The 24,427-nt window shown below is 37.2% G+C and overlaps 1 protein-coding gene across 1 annotated transcript in view; it reads right to left on the reverse strand.

The window, feature by feature from the left end:
- Nucleotides 1–17,203: 17,203 nt before the first annotated feature.
- The window catches only part of TYR (tyrosinase), a 105,532-nt gene continuing 98,308 nt past the window's right edge, over nucleotides 17,204–24,427 (reverse strand). Inside the window, exon 5 of the mRNA XM_026518296.3 lies at nucleotides 17,204–17,821. Coding sequence (XP_026374081.1) covers nucleotides 17,592–17,821 — 230 coding nt within the window. The 3' untranslated portion in view covers nucleotides 17,204–17,591. The remainder of the gene's footprint in view (nucleotides 17,822–24,427) is intronic.

Below are 24,427 nucleotides of genomic sequence, written 5' to 3' on the forward strand. Positions count from 1 at the left end.
TCATCACGAGAAGAGGGGTGAGTACAGTAAAATATTTTTAGAGAGAGAGAAAGACCACATTCACATAACTTTTATTATAGTATATTGTTACAATTGTTCTATTTCATTATCAGTTGTTTTTAATCTCTTCCTGTGCCTAACTTACAAATAAAATTTTGTCGTGGATAAGTATATGTGGGAAAAAAATAGAGTATATCTAGGGTTCAGTACTATCTGTGGTTTCAGGCATCCACTGAGGGTCTTGAAATGTCTCCCCTATGGACAAGGGGGTATTTTTCCCAACATATCACCATCTCCCTTTTTAGAAATCTGTGAATTACACAAAATAAAAAATACTAATAGAATCACTCACTCACAGGTTTGCCTGACATTTATATAGGTGGGATATGAGCAGCTTGGCATAAGCTTTCAAAGACACACCTGTGTTCCAGCACCATCTGAAAACTAGTTGTGTGATTTCCCCCATCAGAATAATGCAGACTAGAATCTTCTCTAAGATTCATTCCATGTTGTGTTTCTGCATTGGCTGTGAACTTGTAATTTGATAGTGGACAGGATGAGTGAAAGTGCTTCAGTATATATGATTGTGGTCACTTTTAGGTCCTAAGGTATGCCTCACCAGGTACACAAAGAGGGAAAGCCTTTTGCATCAGCAGAGTGAAAAGATATTTGCTTCAGAGTAAAAAACTTTATACTACCCATCTTTATAAATGTTACATTAAACTATTATTCATTGTTTCTCTAATCTAAAAGTCATTCATGGACCAAATCAATTGCTACAGTGCTCTAATTTTAGAGCTTTTATAAGTGGTGCCTTGTTTGTAGGGTTTAAGCAAGTTACTTCACTCTGTAGTACTGCATTGTTCTCAATTCCTACCACATTGCAGTCCTTTGAGTGATTTATTTTCAAAGAATCTGCTTTCCTCAGATGGTGTCTTGCCTCCTGTATTTTGCCAGGCTGTCATGCATTCAGTAATGGGCATTTCAATAGGTCAAGTTCAAATGCATTTAAAGGCAAGATTAGCAGTTATGTGCTTGCATTCCCTATGTGCATTATTTGCTTTATGTCACAATGGGGTCATGAGTGCATGCTTTAATAGCATTAGTGTTGTAAAATTACTCAACAGCAGCAGCCAGTGAGGGAAAACCACAAAAGATAATTGGGAAAAAAATGTTTTGGGGGTACGCAAATCAAGGAGACTTTGATGTAAATCTCAATCCTGAAGATTAAAAGTTCCTCTAAAATGCCTTCCTTTATTCATATTGATGACCCTGCTGTCAGGAATGTGTTTGCCAGAGCTCAAAAATATGAAAATGTGTGACAGTAGAAGTTCCTCATCAGACTTTTTATTAGGCAATGAAATCTATAAGAAATCTTTTTAAGTGGCTTGTGTTACAGAGGCCCTGTTTGCAGCTTTGTGATATGTGTGTCGTAAACTGGGAGATGTAAGCAAACATCTAAAACTTGGTTTTGTATTTCAGATATAGACCCAAGGTATTGTGTAAAAAATACTTCTTTGACTTAGAGTGACTGTTAATTGTGACAGATTTCAAAGTCACCTTGCACGCATTTTGACAAGGTAAGTTCTGAAATTAAATTTCCAGTTTGTTCTGACAAAAGACGTTGGTAGGAGGTTTTGATTACTAAACAGACGCAGGCTTCAAGTTTTTAAAATAGCTGTCTGTTTGCCTTAGGTTTCTTTTATGGTGGTTGTGAGAAGTAGTTAATTATTTATTTTTTAAATCCCTGATGGGATACTTACAGGGGAAAAAAAACATTTGGTCTTTCAAAGCAGATGGAAACAATACGTCTAGTAATGTGTTACAACTGTGTGGGCTTTGTGAAGCTTTCCTTTTGGAGGTGTTGGCCCTACCCTTTAACCTGTCAGTAACCGGAAGGGTGCTTCCAAGTAGATCAGCGGGCAGACAGCCCTGGGAGCCGGGAACCACCCTGTGATCAGAAACTGTCCTATGTTCACAGTTTCTCTTTTCCATCATTTAATATAGACTCCATTCTTTACCTGTTTCCTTGAAACCAACTTTAACCCAGAACCTTTATTAGGACTCTCAAGCACATATTTTTCATTATTTTTTTCTGTTGTTATCCTAGGCAGCTATAGATCTCAAACCTCCCGGGTCCTGTAGCCTATTTGTTTAGGTCAATGGATTAACCTAGGCTCAGCTTCTGTCTCTTTTCCATTCAACCCCTGAATTAAGCTACTATCCTTGGTTGAGTTTCCTTTGTCTCTGGGCTTAGGGGGGGTCACGCAGGCCTGACTCATGCCTGCCCAGCTACGTCCCTCTATGCCCACGGTCACTGTTGCTGCCATTCACAAACAGTATATTGTAGAACCAGGTAACATTATGGTAAACTGAAAGATAGAGTTTATTTCTGTGTGTAGTGATGCTGTAGTTACAGCTGAGTCTTGTTTGTCTGGTAGTTTGTTCTGTGAAGATGCCATGCACACACACCCATTTAGGTTCTTGGGAGCCTCTGACCACGATACTTTTATCAACCAGTCAATATGTGTGTTCCTTATTTAATACATATTGTTGATCCATTGACATGGAACTCATGGCCAACAGCACTTGTAACTCATGCCTGAATGAAGTTTATCTAACAGTATGTTTTCTAAAAGACACATCACAGCCACCTTGCACTTAGGAACACTAGACAGGACTTCATTATCTTTGTGGGCCATTTTAAACAGCAAAATCACCAAGAAAAATCATAAACATGCAAAAAATGTGGCACTGAATGGACCAAGAAAAGGACAGCAGTATGGGAGCTGGAACAAGAAGGCAGAGAGATGCCATATTTCATATCATCTAGGAACATGGGCCTCAAGTGACTCCAATTTTTCATTGTTCTGTGCAGGTTTGCAAATGACCAGGGAAGTACAGCAAGTATTGATTTGGGGGTTCCAAAAAAAAATTGAGCAAGTAGGTGACTGGCTCATAAGGAATCCATGAATAACAAGGCTATGAATGATCCATGTCTACTTTTCCTGGATATGGTGACTGGGAAGGAAGATTCTGTGCCTTTTTTGTAGCTTTCATCTTTATTCTTCCCACTTATTACTGATTTTGAGCTAACCTGGAGTGTCTTTTCTATAGGTGAGAAAAATACTTCTCCAGCTTGACCTGCTTCTCTTCTAATCCTTTCCCTTCTTCCACCTCAAAAATAGGGAATATTAATTTGGACAGAGTATGGAATTTTTATTGGCTCACATTCATTAGTAGGCATGGTTATTGTGTGTAAAAGATTGTGCATATACTTGTGTTCAGAAAAAGTTAACATCCAGACCTGTGACTTCTACCCTTCTAAGAAAGTCCTGCTCGCAAGATTGGCCATTTGCTGGCATCCAGGATTCTAGATTTCGGGAGTGTTCCCACCACCCTAACTGATAAAAGTGGCTCAATATGACTAAACTTTTGTGTAAACAATAAGGTTTACATTGAACACCTGCTTTTCTTCTGGGAGTCAGGAATTTTGATAAGTGCTAGGATCCCCAACAAAAATTTTGAGTTTCCAGTGAGCTTCCCTTGTAGACAACACTTCACAATTTGTCATCACTTGTTGCTGGAGGGATTCTGTGTATGTTGTATTGACTCCACTAGGAGGGACTCTTGGAAGTTGTGCCTCATTCCCTGTGGACTTCACCCCACATACTTTTTCCACTTACTGATTTTGCTTTGTGTCCTTTTGCTGTAATAAATCTTAGTTGTGAGTACAGCTGTACGCCGAGTCCTCCTAGAGAATCACTAAATCCGTGTCATATTGGGCATGCTGACATAACCTGCATGCCTCTCAGTATCTTGTCTCTCACTACTCTTCTGTGTGCTGGGAAGGCAAGTGGATGCAGGACCTTATCCCACACTCTCAGCTCTCTCCTCTATTTCCTCTATTCCGTGCATGTGGCTGACTCGTAAAGCAGCCTGTCTGAAAGTTGCTGTCTTCTTTGTCGTGTGTCTTTTCTCTCTTCACTTTCTTTTCTCCATCCAACAGACTAACGGCAGTAAATGCCCTGGATCTGGAGTCACCCTTAACCAACAGCTGAGGACTCCATTTGAAACTATTGTTTACATACTCTGTATCAGCCTTGCTTTACCAGAGAGCCCTATATTGGGGTTAGACACTGGCCCAGTAAACTAACACCACTTTTTCTCTTCTTTGCATCTTGTTGACCTCATATACAATCCCTGATACGCACAAAATATGAGTACCTGACACAAAACAGAAGTTGGCAGAGCAGGATTCAAACATTCTTTGATTGCTTTGTTAAATATCATGAAGATACCACCCATACTGCTGATACTCCTCATCTGCTTCTATTTTCTACCCATCCTCTTCTCCAACCTGTCTGTTCCCATCTTTTCCTTAGTGGGCTATGCTGTGAGGATTAGTTGTTCTAAGATATGCCTTGTTTTCTTTGTTCTCTTACTTGCATTCTCCAACCTTTTTATCAAATCTCCTAATTCTACCCATAACTTACAGAACAGCTTATATTCCCTGGAAAAACAGACTTGACTCCATCAGCCATTTTTATTACACTTCCAAAAAGTACCAGAGACCAGTTTTCCCACCTTGCTTTGGTTTATTTCATACAGAAGAATCACTGTACCCGAGATAGCATTTGTCGGGTCAACACATGACAGGGTGAGGCCAATTTGATTGCTTATCAGGTGTCATGTTTTTAGTATTATACTCTGTCAAGATGGAGGCTGATGACTTGTTTCAATTGAGTTTACAGTTTGGTGTCTTTCTAGACCTACAGAATTCCAGAATTGACCATACAACACAATGGTTTGTCCCTTTTTGAGACAAACTCCCTGAATTTTAGAGTCATACTACTTAAGTTAAAATCCTGCCTAAGGTTAGCTCTGCTATCTTGGGAAATTTTTTTTTTTCATTAACTTTTCTCAGCTTTAGTTTTCTTATTTATAGAATGAGAGTTCCATGAATGAATAGATGTGAAGTATTTGAGGAGACAGAGTAAGTGCTCAATACTGTTAATAACAATGATAATTTTATTACATAGAGAAAGCTGACTATGTATTGGAGTCAGGAAGCAGGATAGTAGATCAGACAGGTATGAACTGAAAGTCTAGTTCTGCAACTTTTGGGCAGGTCTCTGTTCCTTGGGTTTATACCTTATAAAACTAAGATAATATATCCACTTTCAGGGTTTATATGAAAAGTAGCAATTATATGATAATAGTGCTTAGAATTATGTCTAGCATATAACAGACAAAAAGGTAACTATTATGTAAGCGTTATGGAAGAAATTAGGCCAGCCCGAAGAAATCCAGGAGTCGACTATGGATAATTAGTTACTTTTTCTGTGTAATGATCTTATTTATGAAAATGTATTTTAAGATACTGCTCTGAGGTGATAATATTTCCATTACAATTTCATAGTTATTCGTCTGCTTGCCTGACACCTCTAGTAATTGTTCATTCCTTTAATGAAGTGCACAGTCTTAGGAACTTAATCATCTTTATATTCTGGTTCCTAGCAAAATATCTGATTCTCAATAGGTTCTCAGTACTTCTTGCTAAATTCAATCTAGTTCTCATTGTGTTGTTATAACTGAGGAGCATACAAATAAGAAATATTTGTTATTGCTAAGGTTACCTCTATGTATAGACATAATCTTAAAATAGTCCTCAGGAAAGAGAAAAATATTATAAAGAAAAACCAAAAGGAATCAGTTAATCATTTATATGAACAAAGATTTTTTAAGCACCTACACATTAATTATTTGACTAGTTAGGGAAAAAGTAGAATCAGACTTCAAAACTTGAATATTAATTTTGATTTTTTTCTCACTGTTTTTTATGAATCAAGCCCTTTTATTCTTTTCTTTTTGAAGTTTCTTGCATCTGTCCTTTTCTCTTCCCATGGCTACCATCCCACCTGTTGATGCAACTTCAATACCAGTTCATTAATTCATTGGCCAAAATGTAGAGGAGCATTAGAGACTACTCACGTAGCATAATAGAAATGATTTTTTTCCATGTATGTTTGAGAACATTTTTCATAAAAAAATATTCAATATCCATAGCTCTTGGCCTTCTTTTTTACTTAATATCAATGGCTACAGTCAAAATTCTTTCAGCCATCAGTTAAGGATGCATCTCACCGAAAAGTTTCAGAGAATGCGCACCCCAGTGACCTCTAGTCATCCGGGGAGCTGGAGAACAGGGTTTTCTTTTGCTTTGCTAGAAAAGCTCCATTATTATCAAAGGAAACGAACCAAAAATTCTTACATACTCTTTTCTGTCTTGCATTCAATACTTGATTCAAGACATAGCAGTCATCTGAATAACCAGAAAGATCAGCTTACATGTCATTACTTTTTTGAACTTTTCTTGATGCTACCACCAGATGTACACACAAACGTACACAATACACAATCCTGTACATGTGCCCATAAGCTATACCAATTCGAAAATCTGTGAACTTCAGAATCAGATATAGGTTTGAATCCCAGCTTCACATTAGCAGTATGACCTTAGGCAGGCCCCTTCGTCTTTTGGTAGTCTAGCTTCCTTTTTGGATAATACTAAACTCACAGAATTTTAGTGACAATGGAATGAGATCAAATACGTAATATGCCCAGATCTTTACATGACATATGATAAAGTCCTCTGTAAATATTAAGTCCACTAAGTCTTTCAACTTCTGTAATTGTTCTCCAATGCCCCAAGCCAAGTCTGCTCTACCTTTATAGTTTGTGCATGTCAGTATCTCTTACATTTCTTCCTGGACTGCAAACATCATAAGGACAGCAATTCTGTCTAGTCACTTCTGTATGCCCACAAATCCGAGGCTGAGTATGCCTAATTCCAGCCCATGATTTTATTGATTGCTTTCTACAAAGAATTGCTCTGAACTGAACTATTTTTATAAATTATTCCAGTATTGTCTATCATTAATGGCCTTTTCTTCATGATTTATCATGCTATGGAAGCTCTACTGGGGATGCTTACCATCTGCCTCTAAGAACACTGTCTTCTAGAGCCATTAGCAGATTTATCACGTCATTGTGCTTTCAGTTCCTGCTGAGGATCTTTCCATGAGCACTTTTCTCTTTTCAGGGTTACTCTTTTCACCAGCTTCTCCACTTTTCCTTTATAGGAGTATTACCTAGTTTAATGCAAGACTGACCTTTGCAGAACTCTCGGCAACCCTAAGCTTTGCAAGTCCTTTATATGCTGAGGTGGGGGCTACTGTGATTTTCTATGTACACATTGTGTTTATTCTGTTTTTAGTTTTCTCTGTTTGCTGAGATCTAACTTTTGTTGATTTCATTTTCGTTCTTCTGTGTAATATTCATCACGTGCTTACTAGAGGCCAGGCATTGAGAATATGTCTGGAAATCAACACCAGCCTTGTCTTCATTGAGCTATTGCTTTAAGGGAAGCAAATACACTAAAGTATACATATACAAATAGTTATGCAATGAAAAGCTGTGGTAAATGCTATGAAAGAAAAATAAAATATGTGATGAGAGGTTATGAGAGGAAGATCTGTTTTGTGAAAGTGGCATTTGAGATCTAAAGTATGAGTAGGAATTTGGGGCAAGAGGGAAGTGCTATCTGGGGTGCTATGATGGCAGAAAGAATCACACGTTTAATGAGCTAAAAACCAAGCAAAAGCAAACAAACCACCATGTTGTGGGAGCACTGTGCATGTAAGAAGCAGAATGGAATGAAATAGGCCTGGAAAGACAGGCAGGTCCGCAACAAGGAAACCTTTGTTGAGAGGACCTGGGATTTAACCAGCGAGTAACATTTACCTTCCAAACTGTTAGAAGCACACTTTAAAAACAGCCACTTCAATTGTTAAAGGGATTAGAAAAAGGCAAGTGAAGAAGATAGAATCCAGCCAAGAGGCTATTACAGTAGTTTGAGCAACAAATGATGATGGCTTAGACCAGACCTGAAGTAGAGAGCATACTCTCCCACAGAGGACAGGTGAGAACAAAGGGACATCTTCCACATGCACAGTATATTGAAGGTATAACCAAGATGGAGGGTAAGGGGGGGGGTGAGATATTAGAAAGGACTTCAGTGGCTAGGGTATAGGTGCCATTTATTCATGTGTGGCAGTTTGGAGGAGGAACTAATTTTTAGAAAGGTATTAAGAGTTCATTTTTATTTATTTATTTTTTAAGATTTTATTTATTTATTTGATAGAGAAAGAGGGAGAGAGAGCAAGAGCAGTGGGGTGAGGGAGATGCAGACTCCCTGCTGATCAGGAAGATGAAGTATGGCTCAATCCCAGGGCCCTGAGATCATGACCTGAGTCACAGGCAAATGCTTACTTAACCAACTGAGGCATCCAGGCACCCAAAGAGTTCATTTTTAAATGTAAGTTTTAATTCCTGAAGGATATTTAAGTAAATTTAAAAAACTAACATTTGGGTGTATCCATCAGGAAATCTGAAAAGAAACTTGGACAAGAGACATAAGCTTGAGAATCATCAATACTTGTGGAAATTTGGGAAAAGAAAATTCACAAAGAAAGTAGAATGGGAAGATAAGAGGATCTTAGAGATGCTGTGTTGTACTGAACAGATTGCTCCTTCAGGACTGAGACACTCATTTCCCCAGCTACTGGCAGTGTTGGCTGCAGATTGTGCATAGCTGAGTCCCTCGCCAGGAACTAGAAAGGAATCTCTTCCTCAAATTTCCACCCCCTCCCTGGGACAGTTGATACATAACGAGTAGACAAGGTGGAAAAACAAACGTTAGAGATCCTGGCCTTGATGTGGGACAGTTCTAAAGGACTCTGTCAGCTTCATATAGCTCTAGGATTGGCTGAGACCTCGGGGAAACCACGTGAAGACATCTGGTGTCAGAAGTCCTCACTTGTTGTATCAAGCAGCTGTTCAAACTTCACCTGGAATAGGCTAATAGTAGAATGGAATACACCTGTAACTCAAGCATAATTTAGAGGTTTGATAAGTTCAAGGCAAATGGCTCTTGTTAAGTGCTATTGATACACTGAAAAAGAGACAATGAAAGATGGGGAGTAATTATTTTAAGGTGGACTGTGAAAGCCAGTGAACCTACAATTTAAGCTGATATGTGAAAGCCAGAGAGCCTTCTTGGCAAAATCTAAAGAGGATTTCAGCCCCTGCCACAAGAGGACGGAAACACCAGATGATCAGTCTAGGACTTAATAATATGGGAAACTGGGGCGCCTGGGTGGCACAGCGGTTAAGCGGCTGCCTTTGGCTCAGGGCATGATCCCGGCGTTCTGGGATCGAGCCCCACATCAGGCTCCTCTGCTATGAGCCTGCTTCTTCCTCTCCCACTCCCCCTGCTTGTGTTCCCTCTCTCGCTGGCTGTCTCTATCTCTGTCAAATAAATAAATAAAATCTTAAAAAATAATAATAATAATAATATGGGAAACTGAGCTGCTACAAAGTTTGAATTTTTAACCTTATCAATTCTGATACCTAAAGATCAGGACTCTGGTTGGAAGTAAATGGAATCCTGAGTCAAGATGGAGACATTTACGTTAATGCACTTAGGAATCTTGAACCTTCAGTTTCCCCTTGACTCTCTGGGCTGCAAAAGTGGCCTACTTATCCCTCTTAAAGCCTAGTCCTCTTCTCTTACTTGAAAATGATGACAACTTTGTTTTGCAAACAACACACACCTCTTTCAGTACCTATCTCTAACTCTCTTCATGGATGTGAGACCAATAATCAAGGTCAAGTGACAATATGAAACTGCTTGAAGACATACTAAGTCAGTTAAAAGAGGAAAAAGTACACAAGATACAGATTTTGCTGATATATACCCAGGAAGTTCTGGGAGAATATATACAAGTCTGGATCCTGAGGAAGCTGGTCAAGATAGGAAAAATTTACCAAAAGGGAAGCATCTCCCATGATATAAAATTTAAGATCCTTGAAAGAATCCCAGAAAACAGTGCTGACATGATGCAAGGATCACTCTTGGATGTTTGAGAAAAAGATGGCCCCCATTAATGAAAGCGAAATGTCAGAACTCCATGGCAGATGCTGGAGGAAGCATCAAAGGGCAGACCAGGATGGATAGAGTGGATAGGACTGGAAAAACCATCTGCTGTCTCATGGGAAGTCTTCAAAAAACCTCCACTTACCAAAGTGATTAAGAATTTCTGAGAAGGGTACCAGTATTTTTGAGAAGCTCACTGGTGTCTGTGCTGTGTAGGTCAGAACTAAGAATAGGAGATGTAGCTGTAGAACTGATTCTGGTGGAGATTCTAGGATACTAACACTGTACAGCAAAGAAGATGTGACAAGGAGCACATGACCATGGGATCCAAAGGGTCCTTCACATACCACACCACCCAAAACTACCAGCTTGTCCATTAGAAGCTGCAGCCTGAGAATGGCTTAGAATCAGGAGGATCTCATCTCCTCACCATGTGTGATGGCTTTTGCTGTGTCAACTTGGCTATACTGAACTCCTGTACCAGAATTTCTTTTCTACTATGTTTCTAAAATGAACCACAAGGAATATTCTCTCACAGAGTTGGAAGAAGCATTTTTGTCTGATTCACACATCTTCAGTTATGTGGCCAAGCACTAATCCAGGTAGTGCTATGAAGGGAACTTGTAGGTATTGTCAAAGACCCCCCCCCCCCAGTTGATTTTAAGTTAATCAAAGGGATATTATTCTGAGTGGGCCTGATTCAATCAATTGGAAGCCCTTTTAGCAGGGCTTGGCCTTTCCTGAGTATAGAGACTCCTACCCGTGAAGACATTTCAGCTCATGTTCTTGGAATTCCAGTTTGCTTGTTATTCTCTCTTCTGAGTTGCTTGTCCTAAGGACTTCAGATTTATTTCAGAATTTTTTCATAATCACCCATTATTGTATAAGCAAATCCCTTATAATAAATTTATATACATTATACATCCATTCTAATAATACATATTATTTTATATAATAATATAAATTTTTATATATATACTATTCATATCCATTCTAGCTGTAGAACTCCTTATAGGAGTAACCTATAAGCAGGAGTAACCTGCTTCTGTTACTCTCTCAGCAGTGTGAGTCCTGCAAGTACTTTCTAGCACATCTCCTGCATGTAAGCTTCTGCCTTGGTCTGTTTCTCAGAGAAGCCCAACCAAGAAACTTCCAGTATGTACAGATAGAAGACCTGAGCCCATAAGGGATGCCGAGAAGGAAAAGCCAGAGAGGAAGAAGGAAAACCACAAGTGAGTTCTATTCCAGAAACCACAAGGAAAAAGTTTAAAAAGAGATCAAGGATCAAGCAGAACGAGTACCATAATATCAGATTTGTCAATTTACAGACGGTTGGTGATCTTGGTCAGAAGAGTTTCAGTGGAGAGGTGGGAACAGAAGACAGATTGGACTGGGTTGAATGGTAAGTAGGAGGCAAAGACATAGAGACCACACATTTTTATTTTTATTTTTTAAATATTTATATTTCCTTTTTTAAATTCAGTTAGCCAACATATAATACATCATTTGTTTCAGATGTAGCGTTCAATGATTCGTCAATTTCGTATAACACCCAGTGCTTATCACATATTTTTGAAGGGTTCTGTTAAAAAGCTTGACTGGAGACAAGAAATAGGGCAAATGCTGGGGGAAAATGTGATGTCAAATGAGAATGATTTTGTTTTTAAGGTGAGCATGTGTAAATGCTGAAGAGTCAAGGGTTCTGTAGAGTGGGAAGGGTTGAAGACACAGGAAAGGAGGAAAAGCAATGAAGTAAAGGCCCTTGGGAGTTCAAGCAGGGTTGGGATCTCAAGCTTACAGAGATGGGACCTTGACAGCAGGAAGGATGCTTAAATGGGAACAGCAGAAAATAAAAATAAGATGAATAAAACAAAAATGTTAGAAGTTTGTTGATTTGGGGACAGAAAAATAAAGGATTTCCTATCTGGCAGTTTCATAGACCTTATACACATAATTCAATATTGCAACCTTGTGAATCATTCCTAATCTACACTATATATATAAACTGTAACTGTATCTATATCTTTATTTCTTTTTGTACCAAACAACTTTATATCTTAATAAACTGGCAAAACAATAGAATAGCAAGAAAAGGAACTATTGTTACAATTGTTAAGGAGGAATTCTCTCTCATGATTTTATATCTACATTTATTTCTCTTCCATGACTCTAAATTTTGATTTGATTTAGTCCAGGAGTCAGTAAACATTTTCAGTAATGGGCCAGGTAATGAATATCATAGGCTTTGTGGGGGGGGGGGGGCGGAGGGGCATATGGTCTTTGTTGCAACTCCTCAACTCTCTCATTGTATCATGAAAATGACCATCGACAGTATGTAACATAAATGAATGGATGTGGCTGAGATCCAATAAAACTTCATTTGCAAAAACAGGTGGCAGGCAGAATTCTGGCCTTGGGCCACAGTTTGTCAACACTTGCCATGATTTTGTTGAGACTACCTAACTACCTCATCTAATAGAACTTGATGAGTTCAATTCATTTATCAGTTTCTTTTTGAAATCAGAGAGATGACTACAGAAGAATGATCAGAGTGATACAATGTATCTGGCTTTAACCATGGAGGGAGCAGTGGAGTGTAGATGGCCTTGGGAAGCTGAAAAACAGAGGGAAATGAAATCTCCAGAGCCTCCACAAAGAACATAGCCTTACTGCCACCTTGATTTTAGCTCAGTGAAACCCATGTTGGACTTCTCATCTACTGAATTACAAGATAACACATTTATATTGTTTATGCCACTCTTTGTGGCAATTTACTACGGTAGCAATAAAAATGAATACAACCAACAACAAAGTTCTCTTTGATATTGGAGAGAGGAAAAAAATTTCAGTCTTTCTTGTTTTCTCTCTTTTTTTCACTCTGTACATAGCACGTATGCCCCCCCCACACACACACACTGATGTAAACACATCTATACTTTGCAATTATTCTGCAAGTGTTTAAAACTGACATGGTCTGCTAAAGAAGACTGACCAAATTCCAGGTAGAGTACTTGCTCAAAAAGCACTAAAAATAAAGCATTCAAACTTGCCCTGGGACTTGGTTTTCAGAGTCTTCCCAGCCTTCCCTACCCCTGTTTCATGATCTTAATTATCCCCATAGCTGACCCTGACTGTTGATTCAGACTATTTTGAGGCCTTGTGCTTATTCTTCCAAGGGTGGATTCTAGTGTTGCTGGGTTTTTGTTTGTTTGTTTTGTTTTGTTTTTTGTTTTTTTTTTTTTTTGCTTGCTTGTTTTTTATTTGGTTTTGGTTTTGTTTTTCCCTGCATGATTCTGATAGCTTGAGGCACACACACCTCTCTACCTCGCCAAGATGTACATCTTATTTTGAGACAAATTCACATGTATGTTATTCCCTATCTCTCTAAAATTGCTTGGGTCTGAATTTTCTCCTAGTTTTTGTGAGAGAAAAAAATGCCCATTAAATTGATGTTATAAGTCTAAAAAGATTTATGAAAAGAAGCAACACTCCAGGTGACAATTAGGGTCTTCAGTTCTGTTCAAAGAGAATTGCAACTCTTTTTCCTTCTTCAGTGTTCTTCACCTCTCCATTTTCTTCTTCATTTCTTTAATCTCTTATTTTTAGACTTCATCTCTGCATTTTTAAATCTGTGCAACTCTTTTCAAAAGCACTGTGGCAATTCATTAGAAAAGCCATAAAGTTATTCATATGCTTTGATACAGAGATTGAATTCCTGGAAGCTAATTTAAGAGAAAGTAGATGCCAAATATGCCCAGATATTCCATATGGCATTAACCATGAAACCTGAAACCAATGTAATGCTGTGCATTTATACTGGAATTAAAAATTTTTAATTAAAAAAAAACTAGATGAAACCTAAATGTCCCATAACAAGGACTTGGCAAGTTATGGCACATCAACATAATTGTATAATAATCAACAACATTTATAGTTATGAACGAGGAACTGGATTCAGACCCTAGCTAAATTACCTAAACTACTGAACTGACATGTGAATCTAGGCAAAGTATGTCTCCTGTTTAAGCAATTGTCTCTTCATTTGAAAGCACAAATAATACTTACTCCCATATTGACGTGAGGAGTAAATAAGTTTACATAATATGAATTGCTCAACACAGTTCTTGGAACATCATAACTACTGACTAGATTGTAACATCTTTGTTATTTATTTTAAAATAAGAAGTCAGAAATCACTATGATCATGATTGTAAAGCACACATGTATTGGTACGTTAACATGAAGTTAGAAGAATAATTTCTTACCTTGTTAATTAAGAAAAGAATTTATGAAACAATTAGATAAACACGGGCTATCTAGAGTTTTAATAAGGCTTATATTTTAAAGAAGTGCTCAAATTATTCCCATATAGTTTTAAATAGCTGAATGATTCGAAAGCCCTTAAGACCTCCAGTAGTTACCATAGGCAATTTTATATTCATGATATTATACAAACTAGCAAATGCTTTTGAAAATAAGCAGCATAAAGTTAAAAAAAAAAAACCCAACAAAACTCTTTTTACTTGCATTTCAGCAGCTTTCAGAAGGAGTATAGTCAGAAGGGGAGTGGAACTTTGTTCTACTGACATGCCCTCCAAAATAGCACAGGCTAACAATAGGAGGCCCCAATGAGGCCCTTTTTAATGATGACAAAGTAAAACGTTCCTACAAATCAAAGCCCGTATAAACAAGGGAAAGGCTATTTAAAAACATCCACCATCAATGCCAGTTGTCAGCCTGGTAGAGACACTGGTTGAAATGACTTGTACCCATCACATACTTATTTCTACAGATGGAGAATTACATATTTGACTTGTTGGAAAGGTTGGTTACTAAAAATACTCTTTTTAAAAAAAAAATAAATAAAACCCAGAAAGAGGAACAAAAAGAGTGGCAGCTGCTTATTCCTTTCTCTGTAACAAAATGTGACTTGTAATGTGGCAGTGGAAAAAGAGCAGAGGCAAAATGAAGCATTTATAAAAGCCACACTCTGAAACAATGCTGCAGAATATGTTGGTTCAAATTTAATGAAACTGCCAGGTATCTTCAAATATCGGTCAGGTAATTTGGGTACCTTATTGAGAAAACCTTATTGAGCATCAATGTGGTGGTGGTTTTATCACAGGTATTGCTGCTACACAAGTAAATACCTTGAGCCTCTAGAGAAACAACACAATATTCTATCTTGAAATTCAGTGGTAAAGGAGGGAATTGTCTTGTGATAAAGAAAAGAATGACTTTCTACAGATCACTATCAAGAACAATGAAAATTCCTGGGGTGGACTTCTATTCAAGGTGCTTTGTAAAAATGATTAAAAAATACCTCCTGGACTAAAATTTTGCACCCAAACCTAAGTAACTGTTTTGTGTGTTGAGATTAGACTAAAGGCAACCGCATTCACTGCTACTGCTTCCTCAGAATCTTCTGGAGACCATTATCCAAATGTCTTTTCCCACTTTTGGTTCTCAGTTTTACTGGTTCCAATTCCCAGCTAAATTGAATCCAGTTCTCAGATGCCATTGTTAATTTATTTAAAAAAATTTTTTTCTGTTATGCACCAAGTTGAAGAATCCCTTGTATTTGCCCTTGAGTCCCACAGTCCGCCACTGTCTAAATAAATACGCTGTTCCCCAGACCCTTGCCTGACTTTTCTCCACTAAGCATCTGAAATTAGATAAGCTAGTAAATAAGTCTGACAACTAATGGGAGTTAGAAGATCATATTACTCTATTTAACTGAGTTTACTAACTATTAGTAATTTCTGAGAGTTAAAAGCATTACTTCAGCAATAATCATGAATTTCTATTTATTCTACATGAAAACTAGCCAAGATCATTTGACCAATATGTATAATAGGCTAATTCTTGCTCTTCTTTGAAATCCAAACTGGGACTAAGTGAAATGTAATCATTTGAAGTTATGTGATCTCGACACTCAAGTCAGTCTTTTCTAGATAAAGGCCTTAAGAGCTCAGATTTTTCAGTCCACTCATTTTTAAATGCATTCATAAACAACCTGAACACTGTGCTTCGGAGCTTAACAGGAATTGTAGAATATTTTAGTTGAAAGGTACCATACAGGTCAGTAGGTCTCCTTTTACATACTCTCCCAGATATGTAGAGGTTCAGATGCCAGACCCACACAGTTTTCTGGGTTCCTGGATGAGACAAGTCTGTCTTTAAATTTTGGCATCAAGAGATAGTGGAATGACAGTGTTCAGAGATGAGGAGGGAAAGGCAAATCAAGTAGTAAATCTCAAGTTATACTGAAAATGTTAAGCAGACAAATGCTAACTAGGCATGAGAGAAATGAAGAGATGGAGGATGCCAGGACTGGGCAAACGAGGTTGGATATCCAGGGAGAGTGGAAATTGGAATCTGGTGAAACATCCTGGAATACTGTGGAAGAATCACAGGGACTTTCTGTAGAACGTGCTTGGCCTTGTTTCTAAATGGGGAGTTGTGAAGAGTCCTGAGGAGATTTAAGTATTACTATAGACTTAATACTTAAATTCTCTTTGTAGAATTCAACTTGAATTAGCCATCTGACATATATGTGAAGAATTATAATGGCGACGACTTATGATTTTCTAAGGATGCCCCTTTTGGGTTTGGAAAGCTCTGAGAATTGGACCATTTTTCCTTTTTTTGGACCAAAATGGTCCCCTGTAACTTCCAACAACAGGTCCTTGTCTTTTATGTTATACATAGCTATAATAGAAATGTAATATCAATTGTACTATTCTTAGAATTTCAATGGGAACCAAAAATTCAAGGAACAGGATTATCTGCATATCCTAATTTAAGGCCTTAATAGCCAAGAGAAACAGAAATGTGATTTTACTATAGAACTGCAAGAAAGCAACTCAGACTTCAAATGTTCTGTAGCATTTTAAATGTTTTCTAATAAAATTCTTCTTAGAAAATTAAAAAAAAAAGCTTTTAATAGGATTATCACCGTTGTCAACATATTTAATGAGTACATCTTGAGACAGGTACTTAGCCAGATTTATTGTAGGGGTGGGGCCTTTATTTTCAGTGACCTTCAAACACATAATCAGAACTATGGCAGGAAAGAGCTGAAGGTTGTTGTCTATTTGAAGTCCCTAACACATTTTTGGTGCAAGAATGTAAAATATAAGGGGAACATTATGCTTTCTGAGGAAAACAAAAATGCACTTTTCAAGCTCAAAAGAATCCATGTAAATTTGTTACTATTTTATTGAAATCAAAGAAAGGGGACAATAAAAAAGAAACATTTCATTAAACAATCAGGAAGAAAGATCAAAATTATTCCCACATATTTATAAGAGCACTTTCATTCAGATACAAGTAGCAGTTACTCATTACTAAATGGCATCCTTTTCTTAGAAATACGGCTTTGAGGAAAACTGTCTAACGAATGATCGAAAGACAGGCAAGCACAGGTGTATTCTACCTGCATTGAAGGAAGGGTACCTTTCGTATCAATTCTGATGGTCTTCATAGACAAATGCCGGGTACTGCTCTGGGGACAACTCCTGGGGATTTGAACATCATTTGAGTTAAAGTGAGGTCAACCTTGTTGGCCCTACTCTATTGCCTAAGCCTTTTATAAATGGGTCTGATACAACAAACTGTGGTAATCCTCCTTTTCCATGAGGAGTGGCTGCTTTTCTTCATGGAGTCTATGTTTCTTGCGACGAGGACACAATAGGCTAGTGAGCCCTCCCAGCACAGCAGTGAGGGCGGAACCCACCACAGCAGCCCCAATGAGCCATGGCCAGATCCGACTTGCTTGTTCTAAGTAGGGCTTAATGTATTCTTGAAAAATGTCCCATTCTGAAACAGAAAGACATTCCAATGTTTTTCCTGTTGTCATCATTAGTATCATCATCATCACTATCATTAACATCATCATCATTGTCATCATCATTATCCTTGCATAGTACTGACTTGCATAGACCCAAGTCAGATGCTTGGGTCTGAATGCCAACTCTGCCAGTTACTAACTGTAAGAGCTTGGAAAATTCACACTAATACCCCTACGCCTTAGTTTCTTCATTAGGAAAATAAAAGCATAACACCACCTTGTTGGAATGTTTTAAAATTGATTGATAACATATGATCTGTAAATTATGCAGTGCCTACAACCAGGTCAACTACAGTAACTTTTAGCTCTTTAGTCTTATATTTGCTTCCATATTTCTAAATAATAGGTAAATATTACCATCTTTTAATTCACCAAGTTTATATCTGGAGTTCTTCATATAGAAATAATAATTTTTGTTTTCATACAACTCCCCTTTTCTTTCCTCAGACTTTTTGGTATAATAACATCATGATTTGGGGCCATATCCACATCTAGGATTTTCATTAATTTTAGTATATAAATATTCACAGTGGAAGCAAATATTGTGTTATGATTACATTTCCTTATGTTATATTTCCCTGGGAGATAATAGCTTGTTATATCCTTTTGCTTGATTTAAAAATACCCATCACTACTTACAAGATACTCTAAGATATTCCATATTCATTTTGTATACAAAGAAAACAAGAGAGTGCATCTTGGGCTTCTCTTGCAGCAAATTATGTCTATGTGACTCAAGTCTTGAACAAAACGATATATGTAACTTTGGGGCAGTTTCCTTAAAAATAAGAAGCTATGTCTTCTTTTTCCTTTTTTTCTTTTTGCTTAGCTGGAATGCAGATAGTGTGTTGATGAGCCATCATGGACCATGTGGTCCAGATTAAACCCTAGGTCTTGTGGAACCACAAGAAAGAAGCAGCTCTGGTTCCTGAAATTATGGAGCTGATATTCAACAACATACCAAGACTATTATTGAGTAATAAATCAAGTAATTTATTTAAGCCATAGATCTTTGAACCTGCGTCTGCTCCCTATCCCTACCTTTCCACCCTCGCTGATGCAAGAACTATAACCTTCTTTTATAAACTCTTTCCTTGGCTACAGTTGATCAGTACATGGTAGACCACTGACTCAAGATGGGCCAATCAGAATTATTACTCAGAATTCACTGTGCTACATTTGTCAGGTGGCTCCAGAACTGATGACAGCCTTACCTCTTAACCTGTGTCAGACAGTACACATCCCAAGAAATAGAGATGAGAGCTAGAGAAGGAGAGAGAGAGACAGAGACAAAGAGAGGGGACAGAGAAGCAGAGAGACAAAGAGATACAGAGAGAGAGACAGAGTCCTTAGAGCATTTAGTTCCCTGGCTCCTGCTGTTCCTCAGTCTCAGCTGCATTTCTGCCTTTCCCAGAGTCTGAGTGTTCATACCTTTTTTACACCAATAAACTCCCTTTTTCAAATCTAATCTCATTCCTATGGAGTTTCTGCATTTGCATTTTTGAAAGTCACAAATATTTTAAAGTTGATTATATGCCCACCACAATACAAGAGTAATTACCTTAGGAAATTCTGGAATTGCAATTATATGTAAACTCCATGTATAATAAAAATGAGATCCACAAACCAATGAGAAAGGGAATATTTATCTAAAAACATATCTTGGAAAGCATGGGTAACAACATGAAATAAAATTTAAAACGAAAGTCTCACTGTTTGCCATAAACTCAGTAACATTCAGAATGGTTAAAGCAGGAATGTTCTTCTTTTTTTTTTTTTTTTTACAGGAGAATTTGTAACAAACTAATTTCATAGTACTAAAGCCCAACGTTCATTCACAGGAGATAAAAGTGGGGCTTCCCTGGGTATAGGGGTAAAACCCGGTCCATTTCTCCTATTACCTTTTCTTCTTCTGTCCTTGACACTATCTTTTTGCCAGCTGTCACTAAGTTTCCTCTAAAATTCCTAGAGCTTATTAAGCATAATTTGAACAGTATTGCAATTTAGAGTTTCTCTTCATCAGGAAGGGATAACAACTTGCAAAGGATAAGATTACCAAATAAATTATAAAAACGATTTATAATTTTGATATTTAAATCTAAACAATGAAAGCCAAAAAACTAAAAGTAAAACGAAACATCAAAAAGTTACTGTATGGTGACTAATATAACAAAATAAAAATTATTTAAAAAAAAGAAGCTTGCATGAATCTTTGAAAAATAAATTCATGATGTAAAAAAAAAGTTACTGCTTTCAATATATTTAAAATTACTTTAAAAGAGGGATTACAAATGCCTGCCTTATTTTGCTAGTAGTCACTTCAATATATAAAGTACATTTAAAATGTCTAACAGAGCGTGAGAAGTTACGTAAGAAATATGACTTCCTCTGTTTCTGGCTCAGCTTAAGCCCAAGTCACAATTTCAAAATACTATTTCTACATCTGTCCTGCTGTCCAGCTTCTCTGATAATTTTCCTACTTCAGTTGACTCCAAGTGGCCTCAATTTTTACTGTCACCAAGATCTTCTTTGAAACACTTTATATTTTCCAATGGCTCCAAACCAAAATTCAGACTTCCATTCTCACTTATCTGCTTTTGAACCCAAACAGTACACCTTTAAATTATTCCTTTTTTTTATGCCTGCATAGGAGATAATTTTATTATCTTTTTAAATTATGTTCAATTAGCCAACATATAGTACATCATTAGTTTTTGATGTAGTGTTTAATGATTCATTAGTTGCATAACACCCAGTGCTCATCAGATACATGCCATCCTTAATGCCTATTACCAGTTATCCCATCCCCCCACCCTTACATTATTTCTTAATGTCATAATTTTTCTATTTTTACCTAAAGTTCCATTTTTCATGTCACTCTTTTCAGAATAATAATACAGTTTTCTGTTTGCCTTGTGCTCTATCATGTTCAAATCACATGCTCATTGACTCACACAACAAATGTATGAGTTAGTTTGGGACCATTATCCTACCTTAGTGAATTACCAATCTGAAACTTGGAAGGTTTGTCTGTAATATTTAAATGAGAAAATGTGTATATAGCCCTTGGTACAATGCCTAGCACATAGAAAGCAATTTATAACTGTTACTGATTCTAGTTATTCCATAATAATTTCAACAATATTTCAATCGAACCAGCTTCCTATAAGAAATAAGAGTTTTCTCATTCAAACCTACTTTGATTACTGATTCAGGTCAGCTCCCTCTTTTGCATTCTCAGACTCTTTCTTTCTTTGCTCCCTTGGGACACTGGACACAATTGTCTATTGTTAATAATTATTTATATGCTTACTTTTCAGGTTTGATCATAAATTCTTGAGAGCAAGTATTAGGTCTTATTTGTTTTATCTTTCATTCTTCTATTCATTCATTCGTTGATTCATTCATACAGCAAATGTTCACTGGGACACATTACATGCCAGGTGGTGGTCCTGGCACTGTGAGTAAAAAGATACATAAACAGAGGCCCTGGCCTGGAGGAAACAATAACTGGAAAAGGAGACTGATAAGCACACAATTATTTCAAGAGTAATGCTGATATTATGAAAGTATGCAAAAAGATACAATAGAATCATGGTGGAAAGACCTCTTATATCTGTTTGGTGAGTCAAGGAAAAACTCCCAGAAGACTATATCACTGAGTAGAAGAACGGATTAGAACTTGAACCTGTGATGTTGATGGCAAGCCATCCCAGGCAATGGGAACTGCACCACCACCTGGCACGGATATATATAATAATGATTAACACATAGACAAGATTCTATGTAGGCAAGAATAGCTATTCTGTGAATGACAGAAGTCCATCATCAAATCCCATCTGCAGAATGAGACACTCTAGTTACCATGATCATGTCTCCTCCTCTCATTTTTAACATCAAATGTCAAGGTCTTCGGGAATATTTTGGGTTTAGGAGGCTCTCAACAGAGCGGTAGCACACAGAAAGCAGGATCACATTTACCAACAACATTGAGGACACAAGCTTTCATTGCCAAAGCTTTTTGGTCTCGCTTTTTTAATCAGTTATGCACGCAACAAAATCACCTGCTGCTCAATTTTTAAAAGCATCACTAAATTCGATTATAAGAGAAAATGTTTGACAAATGCCAGACATCAGCTGCTTTTTACAGAAAACACGTTAGTAATTATAAACATGAGTACCTGAATGATGAATAACAAACTGATTGAGAACTAAATTATATCAACAAGTTTTTAAGGAATTTTTTAGTAGGCCTAAAGTTTAGCAATAAAGAGGAATAAATTTTAAATTCCTTGAATGTGTACCAGAAGCAATGGAATAATTCATAAAAGGAAAATAGGTAATTACTATTGTTGTTTTTAAAGTCAAACTTCTCTAAAATTAATGGTATGGCTTCACAATTGTATGAAAAGTACTCTAAATAGATAAAACATTTAAAATATATAATATATATACATATATATATTTAACATTTAACTAGAAATAAATAATAAATACCTTAAGTCCCTAATAAGATTCTTTGAGCCTCCACCCCCTCCTCTGCTCCCATGGTTTTTGTTGCCTTTTCAGTAAAAAGTGCCCATTTGGACACCAGGGAAGGAACCATGAAATGGAACATAGTGGGCAAGACATGTGGGGACTAAAGAGAACCCTCTCTACTGTGGAATAATGGGGAGAAAATTAGTTTGGGATTCGGTATTGGCCACTTAGTAATGCTGTGACTTAGAATTAGTCACTTTACATTTCTGTTTTCAATATACCTATAAAACAAAGTCAAAATAACTACTACATAAAATTGTGAAGATTAACAGAGATAACAATTTATATGCTGATGTCTGTAATTTATAGCTTGTTAGTATCTGCAGGCCAGAATGTCTTCTGAGTTTCAAGGCCATCCACCGGCCCCAGAGACATATTTGCCCTGATGTTTCCTATCACCCCATTTCACTGTGTAGCCAATACAACTATGAGATTCCCTCCATATTTGGCCTTGCTCCTACTGTCACTATCTCAGTGAGAATGTCACCATCCCTCATTGTCACAGGCTAGAGAGCTTACAGGCATCCCCAATATCTCCTTCTTTCTCACCTCATATATGAATCATTTTCCAAGTTCTATACATTCTATACAAATTCAAAATAATGTCAAATTCTTTCATGCCTTCTGCCCTCTTCTGAGCACAACCACTGCAATCCACACTGCCTTCACATCTCTCCTGGACGTGTGTAATAGCATCTTCACTACCTTCCCTGAAGGTGCTTTGCAACTTCTACAGAATTTACTACACGTTGCAGCAACAGGAATGTTTTGAAAACTCTCAAATCAAACCATTTAAAATTTATCAATGGCTGTGTTTTTTTTTAACAATATGGCCAAAATCCAAAATCAAGATCCCCTTTTCTTTTTTCTTTTTTTTTTAAGATTTTATTTATTTTTTTGACAGAGAGAGAGAGACAGCCAGTGAGAGAGGGAACACAAGCAGGGGGAGTGGGAGATGAAGAAGCAGGCTCCCAGCGGAGCCTGATGTGGGGCTTGATCCCAGGGCTCTGGGATCACGCCCTGCGCGGAAGGCAGCTTAACGACTGAGCCACCCAGGCGCCCCTAGGTCCCCTTTTCAACTAATCACTTCTTCCCGTCATACTGTTATCCTCTAAAATATCACTTCATTGACCCCTAGAGGTAGGTATGTCTCTAAATAAATAAATCACTGGGCAAGTAATTGTTTAAGGTCTTTATCTTCCATTACGATGTAAACCCTGTGAAGATAGACTATATTTTTTACCACTGTATCCATTCTAAGACAATGGTTTGTTCAGTGCAGTTATTAAATACATGTATATAGAAAGAATAAATAAGTAAATAAATAAATAAATAAATAAATAAATCTACCTAGAAAATACCTAGTGTTATAGGAGACTTGAAATACCTTAAAAATACATATCTAAAAATGACCTGGGTATTAAAAGGGGTGACATTTTAATAGCAAGCTTTATTTATACCAGTTAAGAGATATCACCTTTTATGATCAATATCACTTGTACTCAAATTGATTCACTGATTTCACCCCAATGATACTAGATGTCATTTGATACTTAAACTAGAGAAATTTGCAAAATGTCAATTCTAATCTTGTAGGACTCATAGTCAAGGTGGACAGAGGAAAGCTTCAAACATAAAAAATTACCACGTAACTCTAAGAAGGAGTGATCAAAAATGACTATATATATGCATAAAATGATTTACTACCCAAGTTTGACAAATGGATAAACAGGACCAGAATTTAGCCAGAGGGAACAGCATGTTTAAAATCATGAGCCCATGAAAGAGTCTGGCATGTTTTGGAAACCAAAATCATGAAATCTTAAGTGGTGAATCTTTGAAAAGCCATTATCAATATGCTCCTTTCCTCCCTTTTCAGAAGGGAAAACTGCTACTTTTTTTACTCCCCTTACCGCACCTCTGTCTGTCCTTTGCAAAATCCCCTGTTCTCAGTGATCTCAAAGTTTTCAAAAAAACTGATTTCCAATGCCAGCCATTTTAGTATTCCTTTCACTGGCTATGATTTTCAGATAAAA

The sequence above is a fragment of the Ursus arctos genome, unplaced genomic scaffold (assembly GCF_023065955.2).
Source record: "Ursus arctos isolate Adak ecotype North America unplaced genomic scaffold, UrsArc2.0 scaffold_22, whole genome shotgun sequence".
NCBI lineage: Eukaryota > Metazoa > Chordata > Mammalia > Carnivora > Ursidae > Ursus > Ursus arctos.